Here is a 13,715-nt window from a genome sequence, read left to right as displayed (position 1 = left end):
TGTGTTGATCATTATGTGTGAAGAGCTGAGAGACAGCAGCCTCATTTTTTTGCCTTTTAGGAAAGTTACTATATAACTGTGTATTTTTATATTTTGTTAAATCCTATATGTGTTATATGGGGCTGGGGATGGTGGGGTATTTGAGAAACCCTAAGTACCAAAAGAAATGAAACCAGTGAATACTAGGATAAAATTATAGCCCAAAAATATTAAACCACGAAGTAAACACTTGATATACAGTTTACAAATGTTTTAAATAGATTTTAGCATAGGAGCAGTAGTATTGCAATTCATCTCCTGTAAAAAGGAAATATAGTTTGTTAAAGTCTATGCCATATCTACTTTATTATTCATTACTAATAATGGCAAAGGAATAATGTCCATTTCAATAAAACTCTATACAGCCTTAAATGTGGTCACTGCTGCAATGTCGTAGATATGGCAGTCAGTTAGTGTACAAAGTCATGCAAGCAGAAATGTGACTATGGACAAATAATCTATTTCTCTGATAAGTGATAAATATTGTTAATGACACTGGGTAGAACAGAAAAATCTTCCAAATACAGAGCAATCTCGATTATCCAAATGTCGGATTATCCGAACAAGATCTCAAGGTCCCAATGCTTGGGTGAACTGTGTTATCCGAAATGCGATTATCTGAACGTTCGACTATTGATCAAAATACTCCTCGCCCGTGTCATTCGGATAATCAAGATTCCTCTGTAGTGCCATGGGATATTGTGTATCCACCTAAGAAGAAAGGTAGATGTCTCATTTGAGGGATTACACATCCAGTGCTGCAGTGCTCTCTCATTACTGCATTGAAATGCTAGCCAAGACTTTGCATTCAAATCTTTCAAATGGGACTGGCGGCCATAACTTTCTGAAGTGCTACCATTAGGAGTAAAGCTGATTACCATTCATAACTCAAAGCTATGGTCTATTCTCAATTCCGAGTTGGTTAACTTCTGATATTGGATGTTTCAGCTTTTTTGGCATTCATTTTAATTCTGTTGATAATTTAAGTTACTGAATAGCAACTTTGAATTATTAAAACTAAACTGAAGTCTGACGAATGTGACAACTCCTTTAAGGTAATGATGCTGGCAGTAGTACAGATGATGACATTGCTACTGTTGAGGAGAATAATCGTCATGTAGCCTTTAATAGCAAGAAACCGCAACCAGGATTATCAGTAAGTAGACATCTTTCCTTCATTCATCCTTTGTGAACTGATATAAATTCAGTAATTATTAATTTGGTCGATTACAGTGAGCTTGAGAAAATTCATTAATAGAGTGGTGATAACAAATGGAGTGTTTTGTAGAAGTGGTTGAATTAGAAATCATAGTATACTTTTAAGATAAAATTGGATCAGTATTTCAAGATATCGAAACAGTAATATGGGGATAAAGTGGGTCAACGTAAGTTATTTTAAGGCAAAGGGCTAGGCCAGATTCAGTAGGCTATATGATCCCAGTCTATGCTGTAAACTTGAATGAAGTATTTGAACTAATTATTTGAGTCGCACAAATAGTTTTAAATCCCTCAGAATAGATGTCATTGTTATTACCTACTTTCTTTTTACGCAGTGAGAACTAGAGAAGATAGCACAGAATGTAAACAGTGCAGTATTTGTAGGAAATCAGCAAGATCCAAATTCAACAGCTTAGCTATGGTGGAGGAATAAAATAATGAGGTTTAAAATTAAGAGGCTGCATCTGGTATGTCTTATTTGGTCCATGAAGATCTCAAGTGACAATCAGCTCTGTACATCACTAGTGGTGACATTGCAATTGTCTTTGATTGTTAAACACATGGACTTTTCAGGTACCTGCAGAGAAATTCACAGTAATCTATCGCTGTGAGATTCACTACTGTATTGGGCAAAATTCATATCACATATACTCTGGTCCATACCCTGATCCTCCATTGCTGCTATATGATACCTTTCTCTAATCTGACATTGTACTACTTATGAATATATATGTTTTAAAAGATTAATCAATTTAAAAAAAACATTCATTTTAATTAGTTCTGAATGAGATACTTGCAACAATAAATGAAGCATTTTCCATTTAAGATGTACAAAGCAATAAGGTTTACTTATGTTTGATACATACCTTTTCTTCTCTTGATGACTTTATTCAATTTCAATTTTTTTTATTTCCGATTCTACAAGAAAAGTGTTAATCAGAGAACACCTGCTAAGCGAAAGAGGTAAGTGAAAAACTGTCCAATGTTCGTCCGTCAAACCTTAAAATTATTTCATGTACATAGGACAAGGCTGGTGCAGATGTTGCCACATTTTACAATCGTTTCATTTCATTTCCACAGGGATAAAATCAGTTGATTCAGGAAGCACTTTTTAGTTACATTTAGATGGAAGTATTATTTGTTATTACATTATAAATGAAACATGAATTCTCTTAATTTCATGAACTGACTACTGCATAATAATATTATGTACATTTTCTGTACTCTTTCCCCCTTGCCCACCAACCCACCCCCTGCCTATTATCACATGTATACGATCATAAGAAGTAAGAACAGGAGTAGACCATTTGGCCCCTTGAGCCTGCTCCACTATTCTTTAGGATCACAACTGATCCAACATGTCCACTTCTCTGCCTTTTACCTGTAACTAAGCTTCTTGATCAGTAGGGGAAATCAATCTATCTCAACCTTAAATATACACGAGAATTCTGCCCCCACTGCTGTATATGGTTAGGAGTTCCAAAGACACTTTACTCATTGGAAGAAGAAATGCTTCCTCATCTCATTCTTAAATTGACGCCACTCTATTGTGAGGTTATGTCCTCTGCCCGTAGACTTTTCCAGGAGGGAAACATCTTCTCAGCACTTACCCTGTGATGTCCCTTAAGAATCCTTTAATGGACTCTGGAAAGATCGTGGAGTCCCAAGAAACTTCTAAAAATGAACTCTCCTGCATTTCCAGCCGTCCAGAAATGCTGAAAAAGGGAAAGAGGAGCATCCAAGGTCGGATCTGCAGTTCAGCCTGCAGGATCTGCTCAGTCAATTATTTTCCAGGCCCTGGTGAATGAACTCGCAAAATCTTGAGATGCTGGGGCAACAGGTTGAAGAGAAGCTGGCTCTAATCTCTCTCATGCTGCAGAAGCTTGAGCAGCAGCTGGGAGACCTGGAGAAGAGAATGGATGAGGTGGAGCGCAGGGTCACAGTAGTGGAAGCTGATGCCAGTTCATCCAAGAATAGGATCCAAGCCCTGGAGACGCAGGTCCATAATTTGCACGACCAAATGGATGATCTTGAGAACAGAGGCAGGAGAAAAAAATGTTCAGATCATCCGTCCGCCTGAGGGTAAGGAAGGTGAGCGGCCTGCGGAATTTGTTGAGGACTGGCTGCCGAAATTCCTTGACTTGGAGGCTGGCATGAGAAGATTGAAGATAGTGAGGACTCACCAGGTCACAGCGCGGAGATCGGGGCTGGGTCAACATCCCTGTCCTCTCCTGGTGTGGATTCTTCATTACCGGGATAAGGAGAAAGTCATGGAGGCTTCCAGAGTCCAGGGGAAGGATCTGAAGGCCCTAATCTGAGGGCTCTAAGACCATGTTCTTTCAGGACTTCTCAGTGACAGTGATCCAGAAATGAAAACCTTATGACGGGTGTCAAGAGAAGACCGAAGGAGCTTGGAATTCAGTACTCCCCGAAGCATCCGGCACTGCTTCGGACACCCTAGATGGATCCACACATCTCTTTGACCCGTCTGAGAAGGCAAGGGACTTTGTGAACAAATTAACCAAATGTGAACAATTTTAGTATGTATAAATACTGTTGTTTGGGTATGTCTTTGTTGTTTTGTAAAAGAAACGGAGGAAGTCCGGTTGGAGCTTTATCTTTTTTTTTCTCTATTGATAATAATTTGGTTGAAACTATGTCTGGCGGCGGTTGAGAAATACATTTTCAATTTCTAAGTTAGGGCAGACCAAAGGATTGGTGGGGTATTTATTCCCCTTTTTTTTAAAAATGCTTTTTTATTCATATTGGTATTCTATGGCTGTTTAATATTTTCTGCTTGTGTTTGCGGTGTGGCTCTAGCTGGGAGAAGTGAAGGTGGTTGGGATGGTTAGATGCGTACTTGTGGGCAGTTTGGGAAGGGTAGTTGCCCCCTCTAGGCAGGGAGTGAGTTCCCTACTCAGCGCTGTTGGCGCTTTATATGTTGGCATGTTTTTTTTTGTTTTTAATTTTCAATAGTTTTATAGGTTTGTTAAATGTCGTGGGTTTAGTTCATGTAGATTTTATATTTGGTGGATCATGTGACACTAAAACTCAGTTTGTAGTTTGGGTTCCTCCTGACTGGAATTTAAATGTTATTGCAGAAGGCTGCGGCTAATGACTTGATTTAAATGGTGTACCTGGAATATCAAGAAGTCACTCACCAATTAAGAAGTAGTAGTACTCTTGAGTCTTAGAAAGACGAAGGTGGATATGGCTTTGTTACAGGAGACGCACTCGAATGACAAGGAGCATCTGAAATTGCAGCAGAATGGCTTTGACCGAGTTTATTTTTCATCATTTAATACCAGAAGTAGGGGAGTGGCTACATTGATTAAGAAGAATCTCCCATTTAAATTGTTGAAGTGTGTTAAAGACACACACGGGAGGTTTGTAATTCTTAAAGCCTTGATAAATGGGGAAGAATATGGTGTTTTAAATGTTTATTGCCCTCCAGCTGATCCCCTTAAAGTTTTGGTAGACGCTTTTTCTAAACTGATAAGTCTGGAGTCCTGGCTCATCGTGAAAGGGGAAATTTTAACTGTCTCATGGATCCCATTGTAGACAGGTTGACCAAAGGTCCCTCAATACCCTCTGTACAAACTAAACAGTTAGTGGGTCTGTGTGTGGAATTAGGGTTGGTGGATGTCTGGAGGCATCTCCATCCTACAGGTAGGAATTTTATGTTTTTCTCCAATCCGCAAAGATGTCACCCAAAGATTGTGTTTTTTTTCTGACCCCTGCGGTAACACCTGATTTGATGGCATCTTGTACAATTGGTAATATTACCATCTGTGATCATGCTCCAGTGTACCTTATGGTTAAGATTAAGGATGTTACAGTGGGTTTGAGGTACTGGTGAATGGATCCCTTTATCCTCAAGAATAATAAGTTTGTGGAGTATTTCTCTAGGGAATTTTGGGCGTTCCTAGACATCAACATAGGCTCGGTTGATAGCTCATCCGTTCTCTGCCAAAGCCTATGCTAGGTGGTTAGTTATTTCAAATTCCATCAATAGGAAGCGGCAGAAGGATGAGCAGCAATGTCTCCTTGAAGCACAGTTGAAGGCAGCCGGGAAGGCCTACTTTGACAGACTCTCGCTGCAGTTTGCATTGAATTCCGTGCTCATGCAGACGGCAAAGAAGGAGCTGGATTTTGCAAAGCAAAGGTTATATGAGCGTGGTGTCAAGCCAGGCAAATACTTAGCATTTCTCGCTGGATAAAGGAGTGCCCTACAAGCCATTATGGCGATTATGGAAGGGTCTGGGAACCTAACGTGATTCTAAAATGATTAATGTGGCATTCCACCGGTTTTACTCTAAGTTATACCAATGTGAGGAGGGGCAGGCCAAAATGGATTTTTATTTTTAAGGATCTGAAGCTCCCAGGTGTGACTCCCAAACAAGAGTCCTTTTTCAATGCCCCGTTATCAGAGCAAGAAGTGCAGGAAGCTGTGAGGCAGCTTCAGTGTGGAAAGACGCCCAGTTCTGACAGACTTCCCAGTGAATTCTATAAGGAATTTATAAGTATACTGTCAGGCCCGATACTCACTCTGTTTAATGATTCATACAGTCACGATTGTCTCCCACCATCTCTGAGAGAGGCCAATATTTCACTTTTCCTTAAAAAAGGGAAGGACCCAGAAGACCATGCTTTGTACAGGCCCATCTCACTCTAAAATGTGGACTTTAAAATCCTCCAAGATGCTCGCATTAAGGCTGGAGACTGTATTACCTTCTATTATTGAAGAGGATCAGACGGGCTTCATAAAGGGTCGCAGATCCTCCAATAATGTTAGGAGGCTGCTTAATGTAATTCAGGCATGCCAACAACAGGAATTGGTGATTTCTGTAGATGCAGAGAAGGCATTTGACTGAGTTGAGTGGCCATACCTTTCTATACTTTGGAGCAGTTTGAATTGGACAAAGTCTTTATAAGATAGGTAAAGGTTCTCTATGGTGGCCCGCTCGTGGCGGTCATCACCAATGGGGTATGATCAAGCAATTTTTAGGGGCAGCCGGCAGTGCTGTCCCCTTTCACCATTGGTTCAATCACCAACATGAAAAGCATTGTCGAAGGCCATTCGTGGGGATCCCAATATATCAGCTCAGAAGTGGGGTCAAAATTACATAAGATTTTGTTGTATGCAGACCATGTCCTAATTTTTTGACAAATCCAGCAGTCCCAGTGCCTCGCCTGATACAATGCATTCACACATTTGGCGCCTTTTCGGGGTACAAGGTTAACTACAAAATCAGAGGCTATGCCTATGGGTGGTCTTACGAAGGAGCTAGGTCTTGAGGGCAACTATAGATTCCCATTTAGGTGGTCACAGGGGAGTTTTGTGTATTTGGGCATATTCAATACTCCAGTTCTGGATTGGCTGTTCAAAGCCAATTTTATCCAATTATTTGAAAAAAATTAAACAAGATCTTCAAAGATGGGAGGCATTTCCAGTCTCGTGGTTGGGTCAGATTGCACTTATTAAGATGAATATTCTCCCCCGTTTGCTATACCCTATACGGATGCTCCCCCTGATTTTCAATAAACAAACACTCAGGAGACTGAACGGCTGGTTCAGCTCCTTTATTTGGCATCGTAAGCGGCCCCCCATTAAATTAGCCAAACTGCAACTGCCTCACAGACTGGGGGGGGAGTGGACCTTCCAGACATTAAAAATTACCAATTAAACTCGCTTTTGTCCTAGATGAGTGATTGGGTCTGTGGGGATCCTCGTTCAATATAGCTCGATATCGAAGCCTCCCAGGTAAGGTGCCCCCTTACCAGTTTGCTGCTTTTGGACAAGATGAGGACAGTTAGGGAATATTGCCATAACTCAATGGTTATCAATACTATTAAAGCATGGAGGGCAGTTTGGCAGAGGGAAGGTAATATTGGAAAAATACATCTTTAGTGGGTATGCTCGTTTTTCAACCAGGAATGATAGATGCAGGATTTAAACGTTGGGCACCTAGGGGTGTAATGATTTCCTTTGATCACTTAGTACGGAAGTATGAGTTATCTAATAGAGACCCCTTTTGTTTTTTTCAAGTTAGGGATATTATTTTAAAAAAACTACCCTTTGACTGATCCTTGCAAATCCAACATAGAGGGGGGTGCTAAGTGTACACTTTCTGTCAGTACTTTATATCATCAATCGGGGGGGGTTCCCCCTCAGATGGAGTTTGATCGACTCTGCAGGATGTGGGGGAGAGAGCTGGGTGTTGAAGTCTTCGCAGAGGCATGGGAGGATATTTGGGAGAATGCAAGGAAGATATCAATTTGCAACAGGACCCATGCTTTACAGTTGAAGATTCTCCACAGGATTCACTTGGCTCCGGACTGTTTGTCAAAATTTAAACCAGGGATATCTTCATGTCCCGGGTGCAAGGTCTGTACGGGCACTCTTACCCATTGTCTCTAGGCTTCAAACATATCAGAGTGCTGTGGCGGGTGCAATGGAGAGGATTTTGGGTATAAAGGTGGAGAAGGATCCTATCTCTCTCCTTTTGTACCTGCCCAGTGTATTTCCCGCAGACGCGCAAAAGAAAAAACTTTTCAATATTCTCACGTTTTGATATCTGAAAACCCCCTGGGCCTGTTTGGTTGGTGGGAGATTGTTGTGGAGCATATTCCCTTGGATTTTTCTCACAAATATGGTACACCACAAAAGTGAGAATTTTTATAAGACATGACAGTTCTTTTTGGAATACCTTGACACAGATTTATCTGCCACACTAACCAGGGCCGTAACGATTGTGTTTTACAAGTCCAATATCCAGGTAGGAGGAACTATGAATGTATGAGCGTTGTTTGGCTGGGCTGAGTTATTACTATTTATTAGTTTGTTGGTTTTTTAAAAGTTTAGTTAAATAGCCAGTTTGCGTTTTTTTTAATTCTATACTTTTCTATATATGTTTTTACATTTGTACATGAGGGTGGGTTGGGTTTTTTTACTTGGGTTGTTTTTTTTGTATTGTTTTGAATTGTATTGTTTTGTACTTGTTTTAACATTAAAAAAATCTATGTTTCCAATGAAAATATTTTTTTTTAAAAAGTGTGTGCTGTTTCAGGAGGGAAGCAATGACATAGTAGCAATGTCAGTGGACCAGTAATCTAGAACCCTGGGCTAATGATTGTGGGTCTTGTGGCACAATGATCATGTCCCCATCTTTGGGCCAGAAGGTCCAAATTAAACTTCCTCCTGCAGAATTGTATCATACCATGTTTAAGCAGGTTGATTTAAATTGTCAAAGGTGTATTGAAATGGCAAGTAACCAGAAGCTCAGGGTCATGCTTCCTGACTGAGCGAAGGTGTTCCACAAAGCTGTTTATGTTTGGCTTCCTCAGTAGAGGACACTACAATGACAGTTGATTACAGTTGACTAAATTGAATGAAGGGAAAATGAATTTATGCTTCACCTAGAAGGAGTGTTCAAAGCCTCAGATATTGAGGAAAGAGGAGGTAAAAGGACAAAGGGTAAGTGAGGAGAAAATAGGGCCCCTCAAAGATCAGCAAGGCAGCCCAGTTGTGGAGCGACAGGAGATGAGGGAGACATCAAACAAGTATTTTGAATCCGTGTTTACTGTGGAGAAGGACATGGAAGATATAGAATGTAGAGAAATAGATGGTGACATCTTGAAAAATGTCCATGTTACAGAGGAGGAAGTGCTGGATGTCTTGAAATGGGTAAAAGTGGATAAAACCTCAAGAACTGATCAGGTGCACCCTAGAACGCTGTGGGAAGCTAAGGAAGTGATAGCTGGGCCCCTTGCTGAGATATTTGTATCATCAATAGTCAAGGTGAGGTGCTAGAAGACTGGAGATTGACTAATGTGGTGCCACTATTTAAGAAAGGTGGTGAGGTCAAGCCAGGGAACTATAGCCCAGTGAAGCTGACATCGGTGGTGGGCAAATTGTTGGAGGAATCCTGAGGGACAGGATTTACATGTATTTGGAAAGGTAAGGACTGAATAGGGATAGTCAACATGGCTTTGTGCATGGGGTATCATGTCTCACAAGCTTGGTTTGAGTTTTTTGAAGAAGTAACAAAGAGGATTGATGAGGGTAGAGTGGTGGACGTGATGTACATAGACTTCAGTAAGACATTTGACAAGGTTCCCCATGGAAGACTGGTTAGCAAGGTTTGATCTCATGGAATACAGGGAGAACTAGCCATTTGGATACAGAACTGGGTCAAAGGTGGAAGACAGAGGGTGTTGGAGGGTTGTTTTTCAGACTGGAGACCTGTGACCAGTAGTCTGCCACAAGGATCGGTGCTGGGTCCACTACTTCTCATCATTTATATAAACGAATTGAATATGAAAATAGGCGCTTTAGTTGGTAACTTTGCAGATGGCACCAAAATTGGAGGTATAGTGGACACCGAAGAAGGTTACCTCTGATTACAACAGGATCTTGATCAGATGGGCCAAAGGGCTGGGAAGTGGTAGATGGAGTTTAATTCAGATAAATGTGAGGTGTGGCATTTTGGAAAAGCAAATCTTAGCAGGACTTATACACTTAATGGTAAGGTCCTAGGGAGTGTTGCTGAACAAAGAGACCTTGGAGTTCAGAGTTCCTTGAAAGTAGAGATGCAGGTAGACAGAATAGTGAAGAGGTTTAGTATGCTTTCCTTTATTGGTTGGAGTATTGACTATAGGAGTTTGGAGGTCATGTTACGGAAGTACAGGATGTTAGTTAGGCACTTTTGGAATATTGCTTGCAATTCTGGTCTCCTTCCTATTGGAAGGATGTTGTGAAACTTGAAAAGGTTCAGAAAGGATTGACAAAGATGTTGCCAGGGTTGGAGGATTTGAGCTATAGGCAGAGGCTGAATAGGGGCTGGGTCATTTTCCCTGGAGCATCAGAGGCTGAGAGGTGACCTTATGGAGGTTTATAAAATCATGAGGGGCATGGATAGGGTAAATAGACAAGGTTTTTTCCCTGGGTTGGGGGAGTCCAAAACTAGACAGCATAGGTTTAGGGTGAGAGGGCAAAGATATAAAAGTGACCTAAGGGGCAACGTTTTCACGCAGAGGGTGGTGTGTGTCTGGAATGAGTTGCCAGAGAAAATGGTGATGGGTGGTACAATTACAGCATTTAAAAGGATGTGGATGGGTATATGGATAGGAAAGGTTTAGAGGGATATGGGGTAAGTGCTGGCAAATGGGGCTAGATTAGATTAAGATTTCTGGGCGGCATGGACGAGTTGGACCGAAGGGTCTGTTTCTGTGCTGTACATCTGACTTTGTCTGTAAGTGTTACACCTCCTGTGATCATCTGGCCAGATGCTGTGGGAGGGGAATGAAGGTGTTACATGGTGAACCCAGGGTGTCACAGTGGGAATAGTCCTTTCAAAACACTACCAGGGCAGGGCAAAGTTAGTTCAGTGGTGACATCAAACTAGAGGTGGTGGAAATGGCAGCGGATGACATTGTCTGTCGGATGCAAACTGAAGACAAGGGATGCCTTTGGGAGGGAAGGACAAGAGGTGAGAACAGAAGACTGGAAATGGATCAGACACATGGTTCAGGGCCCTGTTAAGCATAGGAGAAGAGGAATCCTTAGTTGGAGAAAGAGGAAGACCTGCCAGAAATGCATTTGGAAAGCAACATCGTCGACATAGATGTAGCAAAAAATGGTGAAACTGTAGGATGGACATGACTTCTTGCAGAAAGCAGGATGTAACAAAAAAAATGGATGAGTTAGCTTTAGGAGTCAGAGTTTGTTTTAAATGTAGTAGATGGATATGTCAAGGAAGATCACATACTAAAAATAACTTCTGCGTACACAGCAATTATGGTGTGCAGATACTTAATGAAAATCCTTGGTGTGGGTAACCTGGTGCTTCTTGCCACATTGCTTCCTATTGGTGCCAATATGTGAAGTGCCTTGAGTGTAATTTACTTTTCCACAGAGCTGCAATCTGTGTAACTAGAGGGTATGATGTGGCTGACTGCAAGTTAAATTGTTCCACCTCATAGGGACCACTTTATGAATTGGCAGGCTGCATCCCTCACTGTCCGTGCAGTATGGCTGACTTCAGTTTTGTTGTTTATGGAGACCTCACAGTAAGAGGTGAGAAGGTATGAATTGAGAAACCACATTATCATTTGAATTCTTTATGATCAGGGCTCTGTGGCTGTTGATCTCCAAAACCCAGTGTCACCAATGATACCAGTAAAGCTGTCTGAGAAACCTGCTTATCCCAATCATTTGGTAATAGAAGCTGAAACTGTCTTCAACTTCACATCTCATGTTTTGATCGAATTAGTCTAGGTCATGGCAATGCAGACTGCCCTTTGATGTTCTTATGTTGGTCATTGCATTTGGATATTTGCAACACCTTTACGCTGCCATCATTGAAACTGTACATGGTGCTGGTGAGAGCACATATGGAGTATTGTAAACAGATTTGGTCCCCTTATTTAAGGAGGCAGTTCAGAGAAGATTCATGAAGATGATCCTGAGAAAGGATGAGCAAGGCTAAACGTTAGATTAGATTAGATTACATTACAGTATGGAAGCAGACCCTTCGGCCCAACAAGTCCACACCAACCTGCCGAAGCGCAATCCACCCATACCCCTACATTTACCCCTTACCTAACACTACGGGCAATTTAGCATGGCCAATTCACCTGACCTGCACATCTTTGGAGTGTGGGAGGAAACCGGAGCACCTGGAGGAAACCCACGCAGACACGGGGAGAACGTGCAAACGTCACACAGTCAGGCGCCTGAGGCGGGAATTGAACCCGGGTCTCTGGCGCTGTGAGGCAGCAGTGCTAACCACTGTGCCACCGTGTCGCCCACATGTTTCAACTCTACTCACAGAGAAGAATGAGCAATGACACACAATGATTCTTAAACTTGACAGAGCAAATACTGAGCGGATGTTTCCCCTTATGGGCAATTCTAGGACTCGAGGGCAAAGTCTAAGAATAAAGAGGTACAAATTTAAGACTGGGATGACAAGGAATTTCTTCTCTTACAGCGTTATGAGTCCATGGAACTCCTTGTCACAGACAACTATTGAGACCGTGTTCTTGTTCATTTTTAAGGCTGAGATACAAAACTTCTTGATCAGTAGGGGAAATCAAAGGTTACACAGAAAATGCAGGAAAGTGGATATGAGGAATGTTGGATCAGCCATGATCCAATCGAATCGTGGAGCAGGCTCGAGGGGCTGAACAGTTTACTCCAGTTCCTATTTATTATAGCCCTAACTTCAATGCTCTGAAGTAATCTGGTGAAGAGTTACTGGACCCCTACAATTTGATTCATTTTTTTTGCAGCACAGTCAGACACCAATGGACTGTCTGTATATCTGATTCAGAAGTACAAGCTTCTGGAGCGCTGTGCCTTCGCCTGGTCGTTAGTGGGGCAAGATCATAGGCCACAGAATTTATAGTAGAAGATCAAAGTGTCATACAAACCTAGATTGCTGTTTCTTGACTTGAAAATAGAAGCTTTAACTGTCTTCAACTTAACATCTCAGGTCTTGGCCAATGCAGTCTAGGTCATGGCAATGCAGACTACCCTTTGATGTTCTTATGTTGGTCATTGCATTTGGATATTGCAAAACCTCTACACTGCTGTCAGCTTATTGCAGCTGTACATGGGGCTGGTGAGACCACATAAAAGGTATTATAACTTGTGACTTGAAAGAAGTTCTGGGATTAATCAATCGAAACCTGCATCCCATTCTAAGTGATTAAAGACTTCACAGCAATCTAGGCTTATTCAATACATCACATCAGTTGTATGACACTTTGATCTTTTACTATAAATTCTGTGTCCTGTGATCCTGCTCCACCAACTACCTGATTAAGGAGCAGTACTTTGAAAGCTAGTGCTTCCCAATAAACCTGTTGGATTATAACCTAGCGTTGTGATTTTTAACTTTGTCCACCCCAATCAAGCATTGGCATCTCCACATCACACACATTTGATGTTATAGCCCCCCAAAAACCCTTTAAAAGCACATCTTTTAAAATATGAGTTAATTTGCACTTGATAAACCAAGGGAGAACCATTTTAGCCCCAGCTTGCAGTATTGTCCCACTTAGGCTCCACTTGCGAACATATTCTTTGCATCTAACTCTGTGTAACCCTATCTGACTTCCTGTATAATTCCTTTTGAGTGGGTAGCCATGTTAAAGCTGTTGGATTGTTGTGAAATCCCCACTGATTCATCAATGTAATTTTGGGAAAGGAAACTTGCTGTCCTTAGCCATTCCCTTCCATATTTGATACCACTAACACATGGTGTCCTGTTTCTGTAGTTCAGTGGTTATTACGTTAGTTTTACAAATGAATGGACCCAAGTTTGAAATCAGGCAAAAGCATTTGAATGCATTGCTAGTGTCACAGTGGAGAACTGAGTCCTCTGTTAAATATGTAGATGCCATAGCTGGAGAAGCAGGTAGTGTTACAGAAGCAAGTTGGCTGCAGATGC

At 41.5% G+C, this 13,715-nt stretch overlaps 1 protein-coding gene across 4 annotated transcripts in view; it reads left to right on the top strand.

Moving 5' to 3' along the window:
* Positions 1-13,715, top strand: part of phf11 (PHD finger protein 11) — a 76,586-nt gene that overhangs the window by 29,526 nt on the left and 33,345 nt on the right. For all 4 annotated transcript variants that reach the window (XR_011962502.1, XR_011962501.1, XM_072584534.1 and 1 more), the window contains exons 5-6: positions 1,095-1,195; positions 2,183-2,220. Coding sequence is in view for 2 of the 4 variants with exons in the window: in XM_072584534.1 (XP_072440635.1) it covers positions 1,095-1,195; positions 2,183-2,220 (139 nt within the window). In the remaining 2 variants the exon portion in view is untranslated. The remainder of the gene's footprint in view (positions 1-1,094; positions 1,196-2,182; positions 2,221-13,715) is intronic.

This window comes from Chiloscyllium punctatum, chromosome 15, assembly GCF_047496795.1.
Source record: "Chiloscyllium punctatum isolate Juve2018m chromosome 15, sChiPun1.3, whole genome shotgun sequence".
Lineage (NCBI taxonomy): Eukaryota > Metazoa > Chordata > Chondrichthyes > Orectolobiformes > Hemiscylliidae > Chiloscyllium > Chiloscyllium punctatum.
This window is presented reverse-complemented; position numbering and strand designations above follow the sequence as displayed.